This window comes from Manduca sexta, chromosome 15 (genome assembly GCF_014839805.1).
Source record: "Manduca sexta isolate Smith_Timp_Sample1 chromosome 15, JHU_Msex_v1.0, whole genome shotgun sequence".
Lineage (NCBI taxonomy): Eukaryota > Metazoa > Arthropoda > Insecta > Lepidoptera > Sphingidae > Manduca > Manduca sexta.
Genome location: NC_051129.1, coordinates 8,772,241 through 8,786,403, shown reverse-complemented (window position 1 = coordinate 8,786,403; position 14,163 = coordinate 8,772,241). Strand labels below are relative to the sequence as shown.

The 14,163-nt window shown below is 39.3% G+C and overlaps 1 protein-coding gene and 1 non-coding gene across 2 annotated transcripts; one reads left to right on the top strand and one right to left on the bottom strand.

Annotated features, from left to right (window-relative positions):
• Positions 1-5,528: 5,528 nt before the first annotated feature.
• On the top strand, positions 5,529-10,915 carry LOC115444428 (protein extra-macrochaetae). The gene is made up of 2 exons (XM_030170208.2): positions 5,529-6,007; positions 9,742-10,915. The coding sequence occupies exons 1-2, from the start codon at positions 5,621-5,623 to the stop codon at positions 9,784-9,786; spliced, it is 432 nt and encodes a 143-aa protein (XP_030026068.1). The 5' UTR covers positions 5,529-5,620; the 3' UTR covers positions 9,787-10,915.
• A 732-nt stretch (positions 10,916-11,647) lies between these two features.
• Positions 11,648-11,720, bottom strand: Trnar-acg. Its single transcript has one exon. It is a non-coding gene; the product is annotated as a tRNA-Arg (tRNA).
• Between the last annotated feature and the right edge of the window lie 2,443 nt (positions 11,721-14,163).

The window sequence follows — 14,163 nt, the reverse complement described above, 5'->3', positions numbered from 1 at the left end:
CACGAGTTCACACGAGAACACCACGCTTCCCATCGGAACATGAGGTTTTCCATCCGCCGAACCACGCCCGTGGTTTGTTACTAAATAATCGGAAATCAGATTTGGTTAAGTTGAAAAACATTAGTGAAAAATCGTTCTTACTCTGGAAACTTCTGCGACTTTTTGCTTAACATTTCAACTGAAGAAATAATATATCGTATTTTACGTTCCTATCGTAACTGCGTTACTACACGTATTAATATATAAATATTTCATTCAATTGACTGAAACTTTGTCTTCGATCTGGCAAATGCATAGACAAATAGAATGTTTCATTCTCAGAAAGAAATATACGGTCCAATTATACTGCTGTTCCTTATTTACCTTCAAGCATTTCTAATGCGTATACCGCATTCGATATTAAAAATAAAGTCGATGGGGCACGTGGCGCCACGTGGCGGGAAAGCCTGTAATGAGCCCGCACCTGCACGCCACGAATTATAGGATTTCTCGCGCCCTCCCGTGGGACCGGAGGGAACATCAAAACCGAACTGTTTGCTCTGTCAATAAGCACACGCCCAGAGCAATAAGTGCAAGCCAATATCGGGGTTGTTTATGTCCGGCGGCTGGGATATTGTGTTACTAACTCGCACGGGAAAGTAATTGGCATTTTTCAAATAACCTCAATAATGAAGTCATCTTACCTATAATCGAATTCTTTAGTCCTAAAAACAGAAATGAAGAATCTGAAATATTAAGCACAAAGACATCTTAAGAAAATAACCTCCGTCCTTCGTCTAGGTTCTATGTCTCTGTACTTTACCATCACCTATCGTCAAGTAGAATATATTATTATTGAAGCATTCAAACACACCGTGTAATCGAACTAATACGGGCACAACTAGATCAATCAGGGTGTATCACGCAATGGGAGCGGCACGCGCGCGGCACTCCCACGGCACGCGCAGGGGTGACTCACCCCCGCACCGCCCGCGTCCAATGTAAAGACATTAATGAGAACACTGAACAATGGTACATAATCCTGAACATTATCGACATGCGAACGACACGCTCCAATAATGCGAAACTTATACACGAGTATTATTTACACTATTTCGTCTTGTCAGTTATCTATAGCTAAGTTTGAAATTGCAAGTCCTGGCAGCAATATATTGCGAAAGATCTTTCAGACGCGTTTACACTAGAGACAATATTAATAAATGTACCCATGTATGTTACTTCAAGTTCTGTCTGCTTCAAATTTTGCAAAAGTCAACGTGCCGTGACTACCACCACGGTAAAACTTTCTTGCGAAAGAAAACTTTTGCAAGTTTTCTTGCTAACCCTACGAAATAGCGTTTAATTTAATATCTGTATAGAATGGTAATAACAGCATGGTCTTTTTAGTCCTTTTTGGTCTGACTAAGGACCCTGTGATTGTAATCATCGAAAAAAATCGACACCGGACCGGTCGTAAAAATCAGAAGGCAAAACGTTTCTGCGTTACATAAAATTAAGTTACGCCGACCGCATATAGAGATAAGACAGAAAAATGATCTGATGTGTTATCACATAGACAGGAAACGAAGTCGCGGTCCGAGAAACAAGCAGTAAAACTTGTTATATCTCTTTCAACTAATTTCACACTTCAAAATTTCTTAAGTCCACAAGATAAGGTTTATTACAAACGAGAACAAAGTGCGATGACCAATTTTTTTCGTTTCGACCAACACAAAAACACCTCACTTGTCATCTTTAGAAGATTGTTGAGGTGTTAGGACGGAGCTGTTCTGTTGCTCTTTAGAGATCTGTAAACGAAAACAAAAACGTTTAGACGAAAATTCCAATAATATAGGTTTAACGTAAAACAAAAACTACAAAATATTTTAATGTTTTAAACAAACCAAATTAAAGTAACACTGCATTATATCTACATAGATTAGAATAATAACTGGTATCTATTGTGTATGAGTAAACAAATTGTAATTAAATCGACAGACGTCAGGTGTAAATTGTTATATCAATGAGGTACATTGACGTCACTCGGACAAATTCCGGCGAAAAACTACGTAAGCGTATACACGTATTTTGCTAGTCTTTTAAATTTGAAACTTAAATAATCCGACACATTTTAAAAATAGAAGGAGCGATAATGAAAGCATAAATTGATATTATTTATGTTATTAACCATAACGTTTACATTACTATACACTTTAATATTCGATAATATTTACTTGAACTATAATCACGTCGTATTATTTCATCATATGACTTTTAACTTATTTTTTTTTACTTCTTATTACAGTTTCTGTGTAGTTTTTACTTCGACTATTATATTATTTTTACAACATAAGAATATAGTTTACCCTAGCATACTGCATATGTATCTACTATTAATGAATGCTACGTCTACTTTATCATGTACTTTTTCTTATAGTCAACTTCTAGACTTATTGTGAATATACTGTATGAGTAAAAGTAGACCTAATAAATAATTTTATGTAATTTACACACTTTACATACAGAGAAGTATAAAAATAATATAATAATATCAGCCCTGTATTATATACTTGCCCACTGCTGAGCACGGGCCTCTTCTACTACTGAGAGGGATTAGGCATTAGTCCACCACGCTGGCCTAGTGCGGATTGGTAGACTTCACACATCTTCGAAATGCCTATAGAGAACTTCTCACATGTGCAGGTTTCCTCACGATGTTTTCCTTCACCGTTAAAGCGAACAATAAATTCACAAAGAATACACACATGATTTTAAATGAGATAAATCACTTTAATAAGCTTAAATAAAACGTACGGAACCCGCGCAATTTGCATACGTTTTTATACCTGTGCAAGTGTCCACGTAAAACAATATTCTGTCAATTGGCCCGCAGGTGTTTTGATGCAAAAACCAATGGACAATGGTGTTGTACGTGGGCGCACAATGCGTCCTCACAATGTTGCTGTAAATTTAAATTTCTCAGGTAGCCGTGAAGACACGTTTTGACATAATTGTATAGATAAATTGCTCTTTACTGGTTTTGAGATGGGAATAGTCACGTAGTGTTTGGATGGTATAATCTGTTGATGTTATTAAATGATGTTATGCATGTAATATATTTTAAATGGTTGTTCAATAACTAGTGTAATTTATCCACCAGCTTTATAAATTGTATTTGAGAAATCTGAGAGAATTAACACCTTCGTAGCGTAGTGAATGATAACGCAGCTGAGAAATGATCAGACTACAAGTACGATGTTTACACGATATGTGAGTCTTTGAACTAGGTCTGGGGTAGAATGATCACTTCTAGTTTGTAATACCTATCGATGGTACAATTGATCCCGGTCTAATTCGTAATGCTTAACTATGGTACAAAATTTGTTGTGTGGAGGAAAATTTATTTCTATGAAATTGAGGGTAGATAGAGAGGGTAGAATATCGCCTATCATTAGGTACATTAAAATGACAGAGTTATTACGTCAAATTAGGAGGACAATGTACGTCGTCATATCAAGGAAAACTAAAAACCCGGTGACTGATGTCATGATTCATCGGAACATTTCAACCGCAATACGTAATGTCCATAAATTGAATAAATGAAATCTTCGCTTCGTTCCTTTAGATAAATCGGATAAGTTTTGCGGACAATATTAATTCGTACATTGTTTTCGTAGCAAAAATATTACTCAAACGCACTCACGCCTTTTTACCCCAAGTGGCAGGCGCAACTAGTGCACTTACTTTCCGCCGTGTCTATATCGTCCCATAATTTATAATGTAACAGGGGGCGAGCCTATCACCTTGTCGGGCACGACGTCCAGACTACGGACTGATACTGAATAACCCAAAAAAATGCCTAACCCTGGGATCAATCTGAGATTTCAACACAGCAGTCGTACCATAATACGTCACCGAAGTCATCAAGTAAATAAATCAAAAAGTTATAATACCCCGACAGGCTTACCCATAGTATGGTTAATCCCTTGACTTTAATTAACAAACAAAATTAAGCTAAAAAAATATGCAAAATAGGTCATCAAATGCATTTCGAGTCAATATATATGATGACATTCATGAAAATTGAGTGACGTCACTGGTTTCCTGGACTTACGAGGCGTTACGCGGTCCAATTTATCGGAACCCATTATAAAATTAAACGTCCGTCCAAAGTTGAAATGAAGCAATTCACTACCTGAGTTCCTTACTCCCTGCCAAGGTGACTCGAGACTTTTTGCCGTCTTTTTTATGCCCGCTTTGTTATTATTTGGACCTCTGCAGTGCCGCAAAGAGGTCTCATATCTGTTGGTTGAATCGTAATAATTATAATAATTTCGAATTCTTTCATAATTAATTTAAATTTACTTCAATGGAAGTTAAAAGAAACAAACCCAATGCTTAATGTTTCACAAGGGTTTTATAATCAATAATTCATGATTTTCATTCTTATTGTATTTAAATTTTAATCAATGAAAAAACAAACCAATTTCTTCACATGTTATGCAAGTTATAATGGGCCTGATACATACGTATAAATTTTTGTATGTTGGTTAATTTTGGTTATCCGACTTAATAATATAGAATTTTATTTTTCAGTATAAATAAAATATTAGTCGGTTCAAGCTCTATACAGAGCAAATTAATCAAGGTCAAGAATACACTAATATCGTCCCCTATATGGTTCTACTGAAACATAATTTAAATGAGGTTATCACATAATACGTTTAATGCAAAAAGAGACATAATGGTAATAATATTGTAATTAACAAAAAATACATTTTACTATACTGTTACACTAATCTAGCCATTAAAACGTTCAAACACGTCAATAATCTCAGCGGTGTAATCAAATACATTTATATCGATCGAAAATAGCACCGTCATTTTTTACCGCAACAATTGGAACTAAACAAAAAGTGTTTTTTCATAGAGACGCAGCCTCCTGGCCGTGTCGCCGTGAGAGCGCGACAAGTGGATGCCTTCACGTATGGCTATTGTTCAACACCCATGCCCACCTCCGTAACCCCCCCGACCCTCCTTCACCCAAAACCACCTCTGCACACCCCTACACCTGCAAGGGCCCTTAAATCTCTACCATTCATACCTGGCTGAATGTTTCCTAATACGTGTGGGGAAAGAAGGAATTTGATACCATCGTAATGCTTGAAGGACAATTTTCTAAAATCTCAATAATTTATTATATTTACTTAATAATTCCTAAATATTAATAGAAAGATTCGATTTAAAGTACTTCAAGTGCAATGCAAAGCTGGCATTGTTAAAATATCAAACAATAAACACCACAGCGTATAAACAATACAAATGATGAATCCAGAAATAAACAAGAGTAGAGACAGGACAAAGTGCATGTCACGAGCGCAACGGCCTTACTCAGGGCCGCCCAGCGAGCCGCGCAGGCAGACGCGGCGCCTACCGTCCGCCGCCATGGGAAAAATCAGGCTTCGCCGCCCCCGCCCCGCGCGCCCATTGGACCGCCCGGCCCCGCCCCGCGCCCCACCAGCAACCATAAATACTACACCGGCGCGCGCATCTCCTCATTCCTCGGTCGCCATCCGCACAACACACACGTGCCGTGCCCGCGTATCGTTCTACCCAGTGTTCGTGTTAAGTGACTCTCACAATGAAAGCGATAACGGCAGTTTGCGCGACGGGCGCCTCGGTGCCGGCGATCGCCAGCGGTCGGGTGCAGAGGCACCGTGACGGCGAGAACGCAGAGATACAGATGTACCTCTCCAAGCTGCAGGATTTGGTGCCATTCATGCCGAAGAACAGGAAGATCTCCAAGTTGGAGGTGATCCAGCACGTGATCGACTACATCTGCGACCTGCAGTCGGCGCTGGAAAACCACCCCGCGGTGGGTCAGTTCGACGCGGAGGGGGCGCTGGCGTCACCGCCGTGTGCCACCTCGCCGCAACCCCGCCCGCAGCGACGGCCGCTGGGACCTCGCGCCGCGCCCAACACCATCCTGCGCAGATCACCCTCCGCACAGGAACACAGAAACCAAACGGTAAGAATCATTTGCATAGCTATTCTTAAAAGGTTCAATTAAACCGAATAGGTGATCAATACCAATTTAAATCTACAATTCAATACAGTTTTAACTGGCACATCCCGCCAAATGAACAAAATTAGTAGAAATTATGTATATGTTCGATTAAAAAGCATTTTTATTTTGTTATTTCATTTATGTAATGAATATTAAATGATAAAAATAGACTTAACTCAAATTTAATGTAAGAATTATTTAAAAGTACTCATTATGTAGAGCACATAGTTAAATCGATAGAGTCTATATTTCCAAACTTCATGTTATGTTTTATAAATTAACATATTATGTCCGTAACTGCGTAAAAAATATAATTTGTAGTAACATACATACTGAACAACAATCACAGAGGCATTGTCCGATGGTACGCGTCGAATGAGAGGTGACCGTTTCTCTACCGCTCGTACTACTTAACAAAGACAGATATTGCATAAAAAGTAAATGAAATCGGCCGTGTCGGTGTTTTTGTGGCGCTAGCGCACACCTGCGCGTTTCGCAAGCGCGGGAAGGTAAAAGCAGAGATGCTGGGTTTCACAACACCACGCGACACACGCATCGCACTCTAAACATTGCGTTTATCTTTTAAATATTGCAACATCGCAGTTGATAAACATCGACTAATAGTCGGAATTTAAAACTCATTGAGTAGTTTTATGAAATGCATAACTTAGAAGCTAATTGAAACACTTAATGTCATGAAATGTCAATACAATGATAGAGTAGCAAACTGTTAGCTCTAGTGTTAGTAGCTGTTCACGCATGCGTGACTGCTGTTTTGAATTTCAGCCTTGAAGCGCGCTGCGGCCACCTGCGCCGGCGCCGCGTAAACGACCGTGTACTGACACACAATCTGAATATTCAACACATATTTATCTTGCCACATTTAACAGTCCGTCAGACACCTGTGCATGACTGTCCACTGTACGCTTATATCGTCACTTTTATAAGACGCGTCTATATTGTATCCGGTTACTATTTTAATGGGACAATCTAAAAATGCAATGGCGACTGAGCTCGGGCAATCGAGATTGTTTTGTGGATGTCTGCGGCAGCGGCTGAGCAGCGGCAGGTGCATTTTGTAGGATTTATTCGTGCCGAGCTGATCGCTCGGGCCGCAAGCGCATTGCGCGCTCGTTAATACTTGGTCGCCACTCGCGGCACGTAAATTTTAATCACAGCCAGTTGTTGGAACCGAGGGAAATGATCTAAACAAGCGTGATTTAAGAGACGCAACGTGCTGCACTTTATTTACGATATTTGCGCTTTGTCATTATTCCAATAATATACTCACTGCAGAGACCTTAATTACACACATTAACGTGTAAAACAGAACACATGTAGGTACAGAATATAAATGCATACGTAGAGATGTTCAAACATAATCACCCATACCACTAATGTAGAAGAATATTAATAATTAAAAAACGTAAAACTCCTTTACATGTATAAATTACATCTAATTCCGTATTTGTTGATCGTATCAAAACAAATCTACATTATAGCAATAAAATCGCTGCTCAGATTATAAATTAATATCATAAAAATATAACAAAACCAACGAGTGTTTAATTAGCCGCGGGCGCCGGTGGTATCGCGATTTCCACTGATATTTACTAATATACCGCCTACTATATTGGAATGTTGACTAATCGGGCCGCATTCCTGAATACAAATGCGGAATATTCGTTCGCACAAGGACATTGGACGTTGTCGGACCTTCGTGTTGGAAAGATTTGATCGAATGAAAAAAGGCTCGGAGCGATCGTGTCGGCATTCGTGGTGGTACATGCGCTTCGTGAGGCGGCATTTCACGATATCTCGCGGGGCATCGGCGCCGTGTGCCACAAAGCTCCGGTCACGAGCATACACCACGGTGCTATCGCGAGGTAATTGTTGCCGCAGCTGGCTGCCCGCGGCTCCGCTGCGAGGCCGTGCGACCGCGTCGAGCCGCCTCACCGGGCCGCGCCTCACGTCTCTCTTTCGTCATTACACTCAGATTTCTTCGCAGCGGTAATTTAACGAACATTACGCTCAACCGCCTGCGCATTGCAAATTGTATTTGTCTTTTAGCTCCGACCGCAGTAATCTTTTAAGTATTGTTACCGTGTAATCGCACGACCCCAGCGTGTTACCGCACTTAGGTTCATAACCCTTTATTAATCGCGTGACATTTATCTCCTAAGCTTCGTGGTGTGTCAACTATTTATCGCCCCCCAGAGCTACACAGCCAGCATAGCTGATAATGTTATTACTGTATGTCAATATCACTTACTCAACCAATTACTAGCCCGCATCATGCCTTCGGTAACAATTTAGGGACCCTTAATTGTGTACACATAATAATAGCTGGTAGTCTTTGGAATGAGACAAATACTCTTTGGTTAATAATGATCGTATCCTACTTTAACTTGGAGTAGGTATTAAGTTTACATGTATTGCGCGGCGGCCCGGCGCGCTGCAGCGAGGCCTGCGCCTACGCGGCTCGTCTGACAGGCGACACTAACGAGCCGCCAGGTGTTCGCGCCCACGCTATTCGCTCCTCTGAATATCTTTGTCTCCGCGCACCTCACACATAAATCGCACACGTGAAAGTTTTACGAGCACCTCTACGCTTCTCCGAAGCGATAAACCGCAAGGCGGACGGCTCAACGGCGGCGCGGCACTGCGGCGAGCAGACAATGCACCGCCGCCACTCCGCCGCCACAAAACGTCTCACGGTAAACCTCTGCACACGTGCAACGATTTCGCCGATCGGTTGGATTCCATCGGCGACGTATCGATCGAGGGCATTGTGCTGGTAACGGTCGCTCGCAGCTGCGTGAGAACACACGTGACGAGTGACGGCGCGGCGCCGGTACCCGCGCGCACCTAAATAAATGCCACCAACGTACCTATTCATTATGCGGCCGACAATGCTCATCTCATAAAGAGATTTCACGTGTACGCTGTCGCAAAGTCCTGATCCGTTCGGGACATGTGTGCTCTCCCTTCGGTATATGTGTCCGTAAATAGGGTGTGGCCACGTGCGGCCGCTCGGCGCTCAGCTGCGCCGTCTGCGCCGCGGATGTGCCCGCCGCGGACGGGAAGCAGTAATCTAACACTCGCCGATACGCAGAAACTAACTCTGAAACTGCCGCTGAAGTTTACACCACGATCACGCAACACAACTCGGCACATGGCGTCGCTTTCCATGTGTTACTTTATCGAAAAACCAGATCCGAGCTCGTCGCTCAATTCAGGGTAGCTGAATAACCGGCTCATTGTTCGGTCGCTAATGAATTAAAACAGTATCGCGGCAGAGCGCATATGCGGTGACAGATGGCCGGACGCGGGCGGGATGTGCATGTGCCACCCGATATACTATTTGTCGCAATCACTATTAACAGCCAAGTGAAAAGGGATATGGGTTGTCGGGCCCGATAAACAAAAACAATTTGTAATTGACTCCACGCACTTGTTCGGTAGACCTGGTAGTCTTTGACTTATCAGTTCATAAAGCGTAGCAATCATATCGCAGTAATTGGGGAGACATGTGCGCGCGCATCTGTGCAATGATTGGTTGCTGCACCCTCAACAACTGGCTATAATAGTGCGCCTCCTGTTCTCGTGATAAATAAAAGTGTTTAGGTATTTGTTAACAGAAGCTATTGTTGAGTTTGACCAGCATATTTATGTTTTGTTTTCGTTTGTTACAGACGCCAGAAAAGCAGAACCAGCCGGACAGGCCGACGTCGTGTTAAGTGATGTGTTGATTGATAAAGACAATGAATTAATGGTAATACAAATATACCTCGAAGAGCGGCGCAGTGCAAGCGTCGCTGGGAGGCTAGAGGAGCTCACGGGAGGGCCGGGGCGCCTCCGGCACAGTTCCACTGAAGATCCTCGGCGCGATGATATCCTATATACTGAGATCTCGTTACGATCAATAAAATTCTATTATAGTTAGTGTTTTGTGGCATTATACACGAAGACTTGAGCATTGCAATGCAATCAACCGCGACCCGCGTCAGCGGCGCGGCTTGTTTTGTTATGTTTTGTGTAAAAAGCTTTACTAGGTAGTCCGATGTATGTACATTTTTCATGTTTGTAAATAAGTATGTTGAGTGGCTCGCGGAAAATTCTGCAATATTTAAATATTTTTTCTTGCAACACAAATAAATACACATTATACAATATTTGGGAACACACTACGTACAAATTGTAGTAATTCAAATGATGTTGTAGATGTTTAATTATAAAACGATGCTTCCATTTATATCAAAGATGTGAATCGATTGTAAGTTGATTTGCTTAAATAATTTTATTATTTAAAAAGTTATAATTTGAAGAGTGTGATTTTGCATGGCGATTAGGTTGGCATTAATTTAAGAACATATTATTTGTAAGTGTTGAGCGCAAACCGACTTATTATTTAATTATGATTTGCGTTTGATACAGCTATTTGTAAATAGTGTAAGTAATTGAAAGATATAAAAAAGTAATATTGGAAAAAATTATATCGAATTGAAAACTATTATGATTTTATTTTGAACATAAGGTGAAAATGCTTTAATTATCTTATTAAACATTATTATTACATATGGTGTATTATAATTTTAAATAGACTGTTATAGTTTTAGTTGACGAAGTATGATGATGGCACGGTCATACAATTGTTTTGTTATATTCTTGTGTGCGTAGTCGGTGGTCACCGAGTGCGGCCGGAACTTTTTCAAACACCCGTCATTGTCACAAATTGTACTACTTTGATTGCATTTCACACTATTATCGTCTCCTTATTATTTAGTTGTAAAACAATTGCGCACTGATTTGTACGTTAAGTACTTTTGAAACAAACAAAACAGATATAATAAAAACCTTTGTAATGACGTCAAAACTTTTATTTTACCCGCACCCTGTGTCTAACATCTTAACAGTAACGTCAAGTTCAAAACAACAATAAATTGTTTTGTGTGAAATAAATTATCTTCTCGTGGTAATCTCGTGAAGGCACTATACGTGCTGTTATATAAATAACTAATTAAAAATCTAATAAAAAGTATTGAAGTACCGAAAAGAAAAACATGTAAATTTGCTTACACAAATGCAAATGCTTTAACATCTTATTACGTTCTAAAATTTATAATATGCAAAAAAATATCTCACAAATAAAATGTAGATTGTAGTCTCTCCTGCTCAAATAGGAAAATGAATTATAAATCGTTATTTGTTTTGTTATAAAAGTCAGAAATCACCACGGATCCGTGAAGATCACGCGATTGCATCACGACCAATTATCGCAACTACAATATTTGATCAGCTGCGTGTATACTGAAATATTTCAAACACCACGACGCAGTAAAACAAACCCTTTTACCAACACTATAAGCTGTAGAATCCTGTGAACAGAGTTTAGTATAGTTAACAATAGATATTGGACTCTAAGACATGGAGTTAAAGTCGATAAGCGATGTACAGGAAATAATAATTGGTAAATTGTGAACGTTTGTTCGCCAAACATTAACTCAATGCCGTCATAGCCTCAAACAATACGACTAATTACCGACGTGAGGTAAACAAGCAAAAAGGGAATGGTAAAAATTTGTACAAAAATTTTTTCCGCGACCCTGCCAGGATTCGAACCTGGAATCTTCTGATCCGTAGTCAGACGCGTTATCCGTTGCGCCACAGGGCCAGATATAGAGTTGATTGAAATTAAAAGTTTCATCTTGAATATTATAGGTATTGAATATATTATTTTTATATATCTTCACAATTTTTATAATAATATGTTAAAAATGTTCGTATGAAAATTGTTTTAATTACATAGTCTCGATAATTATGATTGTTAATTTCGGAATATTTGCATGTAGCTTTACATCGTTTATTCTTTTAACTTGTCTAAGGACTAGCGCACGTCGTAATTTTAAAATTCCTACGATTTACAATACATCACTAAAATATACATATCTATACTATTATATAAAGCTGAAGAGTTTGTTTGCTTGGACACGCTTATCTCAGGAACTACTGGTTCGAATTAAAAAAATATTTTAGTGCTAGATAGCCCATTTATCGAGAAAGGCTATAAAACATCGCGCTATGATCAATAGAAGCAGAGCATTAATGAAATTTTTTGCATAAACGGGTAAAATTGATTCCTTTTGAGAGCTTCTGTTAGGTGCTCTGCGTAAACATTAAAGTTATGCAGCAATCATGTATAAGTAAACCGTTCCTATTAAAAAGCTCTAAAAAATATATTGTAAAACGCAGTCCCCCGCCGGTCTGTCTGTCTGTCTGAACGCGATAAATCTAACGGAATTCGATGAAATTTTATGGGACGGTGGTTTGAGACCCTGGAAAGGACATGGCTTCTTTCTATGCCGGAAAAAAATTTACGCGGGCAACACCGCGGACAAAAGCTAGTCACGTATAAGTTTACTGCATTACTATTAAGTGCCAGTGTTGCTACTGATTGTGAAAAAACGTAAGTAACAATTATGATCAGGCAAGCGACTTGCTTGTGTCCATATTTAGTTGAATAAACAAAAAACGTAACTCCAAAATGTTGCGAGGTCCTATAATAAGGTAGTGTGACTAAGGAAAACCCAGTTCCTAACATGACCCACCATCTTTATTATTTGTTTTGTGTCGTGGAAAAACATACTACGATTTTGCGTTAGTTTTTTTATTATTAAATTTATATGATATATTGCAATTCATTCAAAGGTTTTTCTTTTTTAATTTCTTTTTTCATAAAACTATTTTATGAAATGTTAACAATTATGTAGGCCTTTAAGAGTTTCGTTAGTTTATAAATTAACTAGCGACCCGCCCCGGCTTCGCACGGGTGCAATCCTGATACTAAATACACTACAGAAAAACTGTGAACGTTGTATATAAAAACAGCGGCCCGCTCTGGCTTCGCACGGGTATAACATAACAAAATAACAGGATTTTTCCACTATTGAATGGATGTTATTGTACATATAAACCTTCCTCTTGAATCACTGTATCTATTAAAAAAAAACCGCATCAAAATCCGTTGCGTAGTTTTAAAGATTTAAGCATACATAGAGACAGAGAAAACAACTTTGTTTTATACTATGTAGTGATGATGTAGTGATTATCAATACCTTACTTATAATACATAGGTACACGAATGTTTCCGATAATATTTGGATGTTTAAAATTATATATAACCACCACTGCATGCATTTAGATCTTGTATATAACATATAATTAGGTGAGATGCCATATTAATTCACTGCTTAGTTTTTAACTGCATCGGTTTGGACGCGTCGACAGATTGACCGAGCCCTGGGTTAACGAATTTGTTAATTGTTATCCACAAATTAACACAAATACCAGTAAAGACTGGGCTATGATCTAAAGGTAGCATATATTCCAATTAAACAATTTTTCGGATTTTATCGCGGTTTTAATATATATTTTTTTATTTCATTTTTTTTATTTTCTCCCGATGTTTTGAATACTTTGCAGCCTTCATGGTCACGGGAGAGACTCAAAGTAGCATACAATCAACAATAGCCTCAACGAGGTCATGCGCAACACTCGTCTTTCCATCAGTCATCAATGCAGGTGGCATTATCACGATTGCTTATCACACGCCACTCATCCGTAACCGTATTTCAAGCCGATGCGAATAAAGCAATTTAGTAATTCTAAATTTGTCATTTAATGCTATAATGTACTTAGTTATCTTCTTTTATTTATTTTTTAAAGATCTATGAACAGTCTCAAGTATGTTAAATATAATATAAACAGGCTATATATATAGCCACTCCACTATACCATTAGGTGCAGTGAGGTCACAGTCCAAAATGTCGACTGACGAGAAATGATTACCCCTGCAGTCGACACAATTATGCCGGCCTGTTGGAACCGGATATACACAGGCTGATCCTGGAACGCGACACACTTACGCGGGCCACTATGGCGGGTTTTAACATCTTGTGTACGAAGGTTGCTATCCGCGCAGATATAAAATATATCCTACCACCAGCAAAAAATATAAATAGTTAAAGTAACTGTAACGTCGAAATATTGACCACAGACTATATGATAGGTTATTATATTATCAAACGCATTAAGTTGAATTTTCCTTGGCAACTACC

Coding starts and splice junctions, on each gene's coding strand:
- LOC115444428 (XM_030170208.2), top strand. CDS start 5,621: ATGAAAGCGATAACGGCAGTTTGCGCGACGGGCGCCTCGGTGCCGGCG. Junction 6,008..9,741: donor AGGAACACAGAAACCAAACG/GTAAGAATCATT, acceptor CGTTTGTTACAG/ACGCCAGAAAAGCAGAACCA.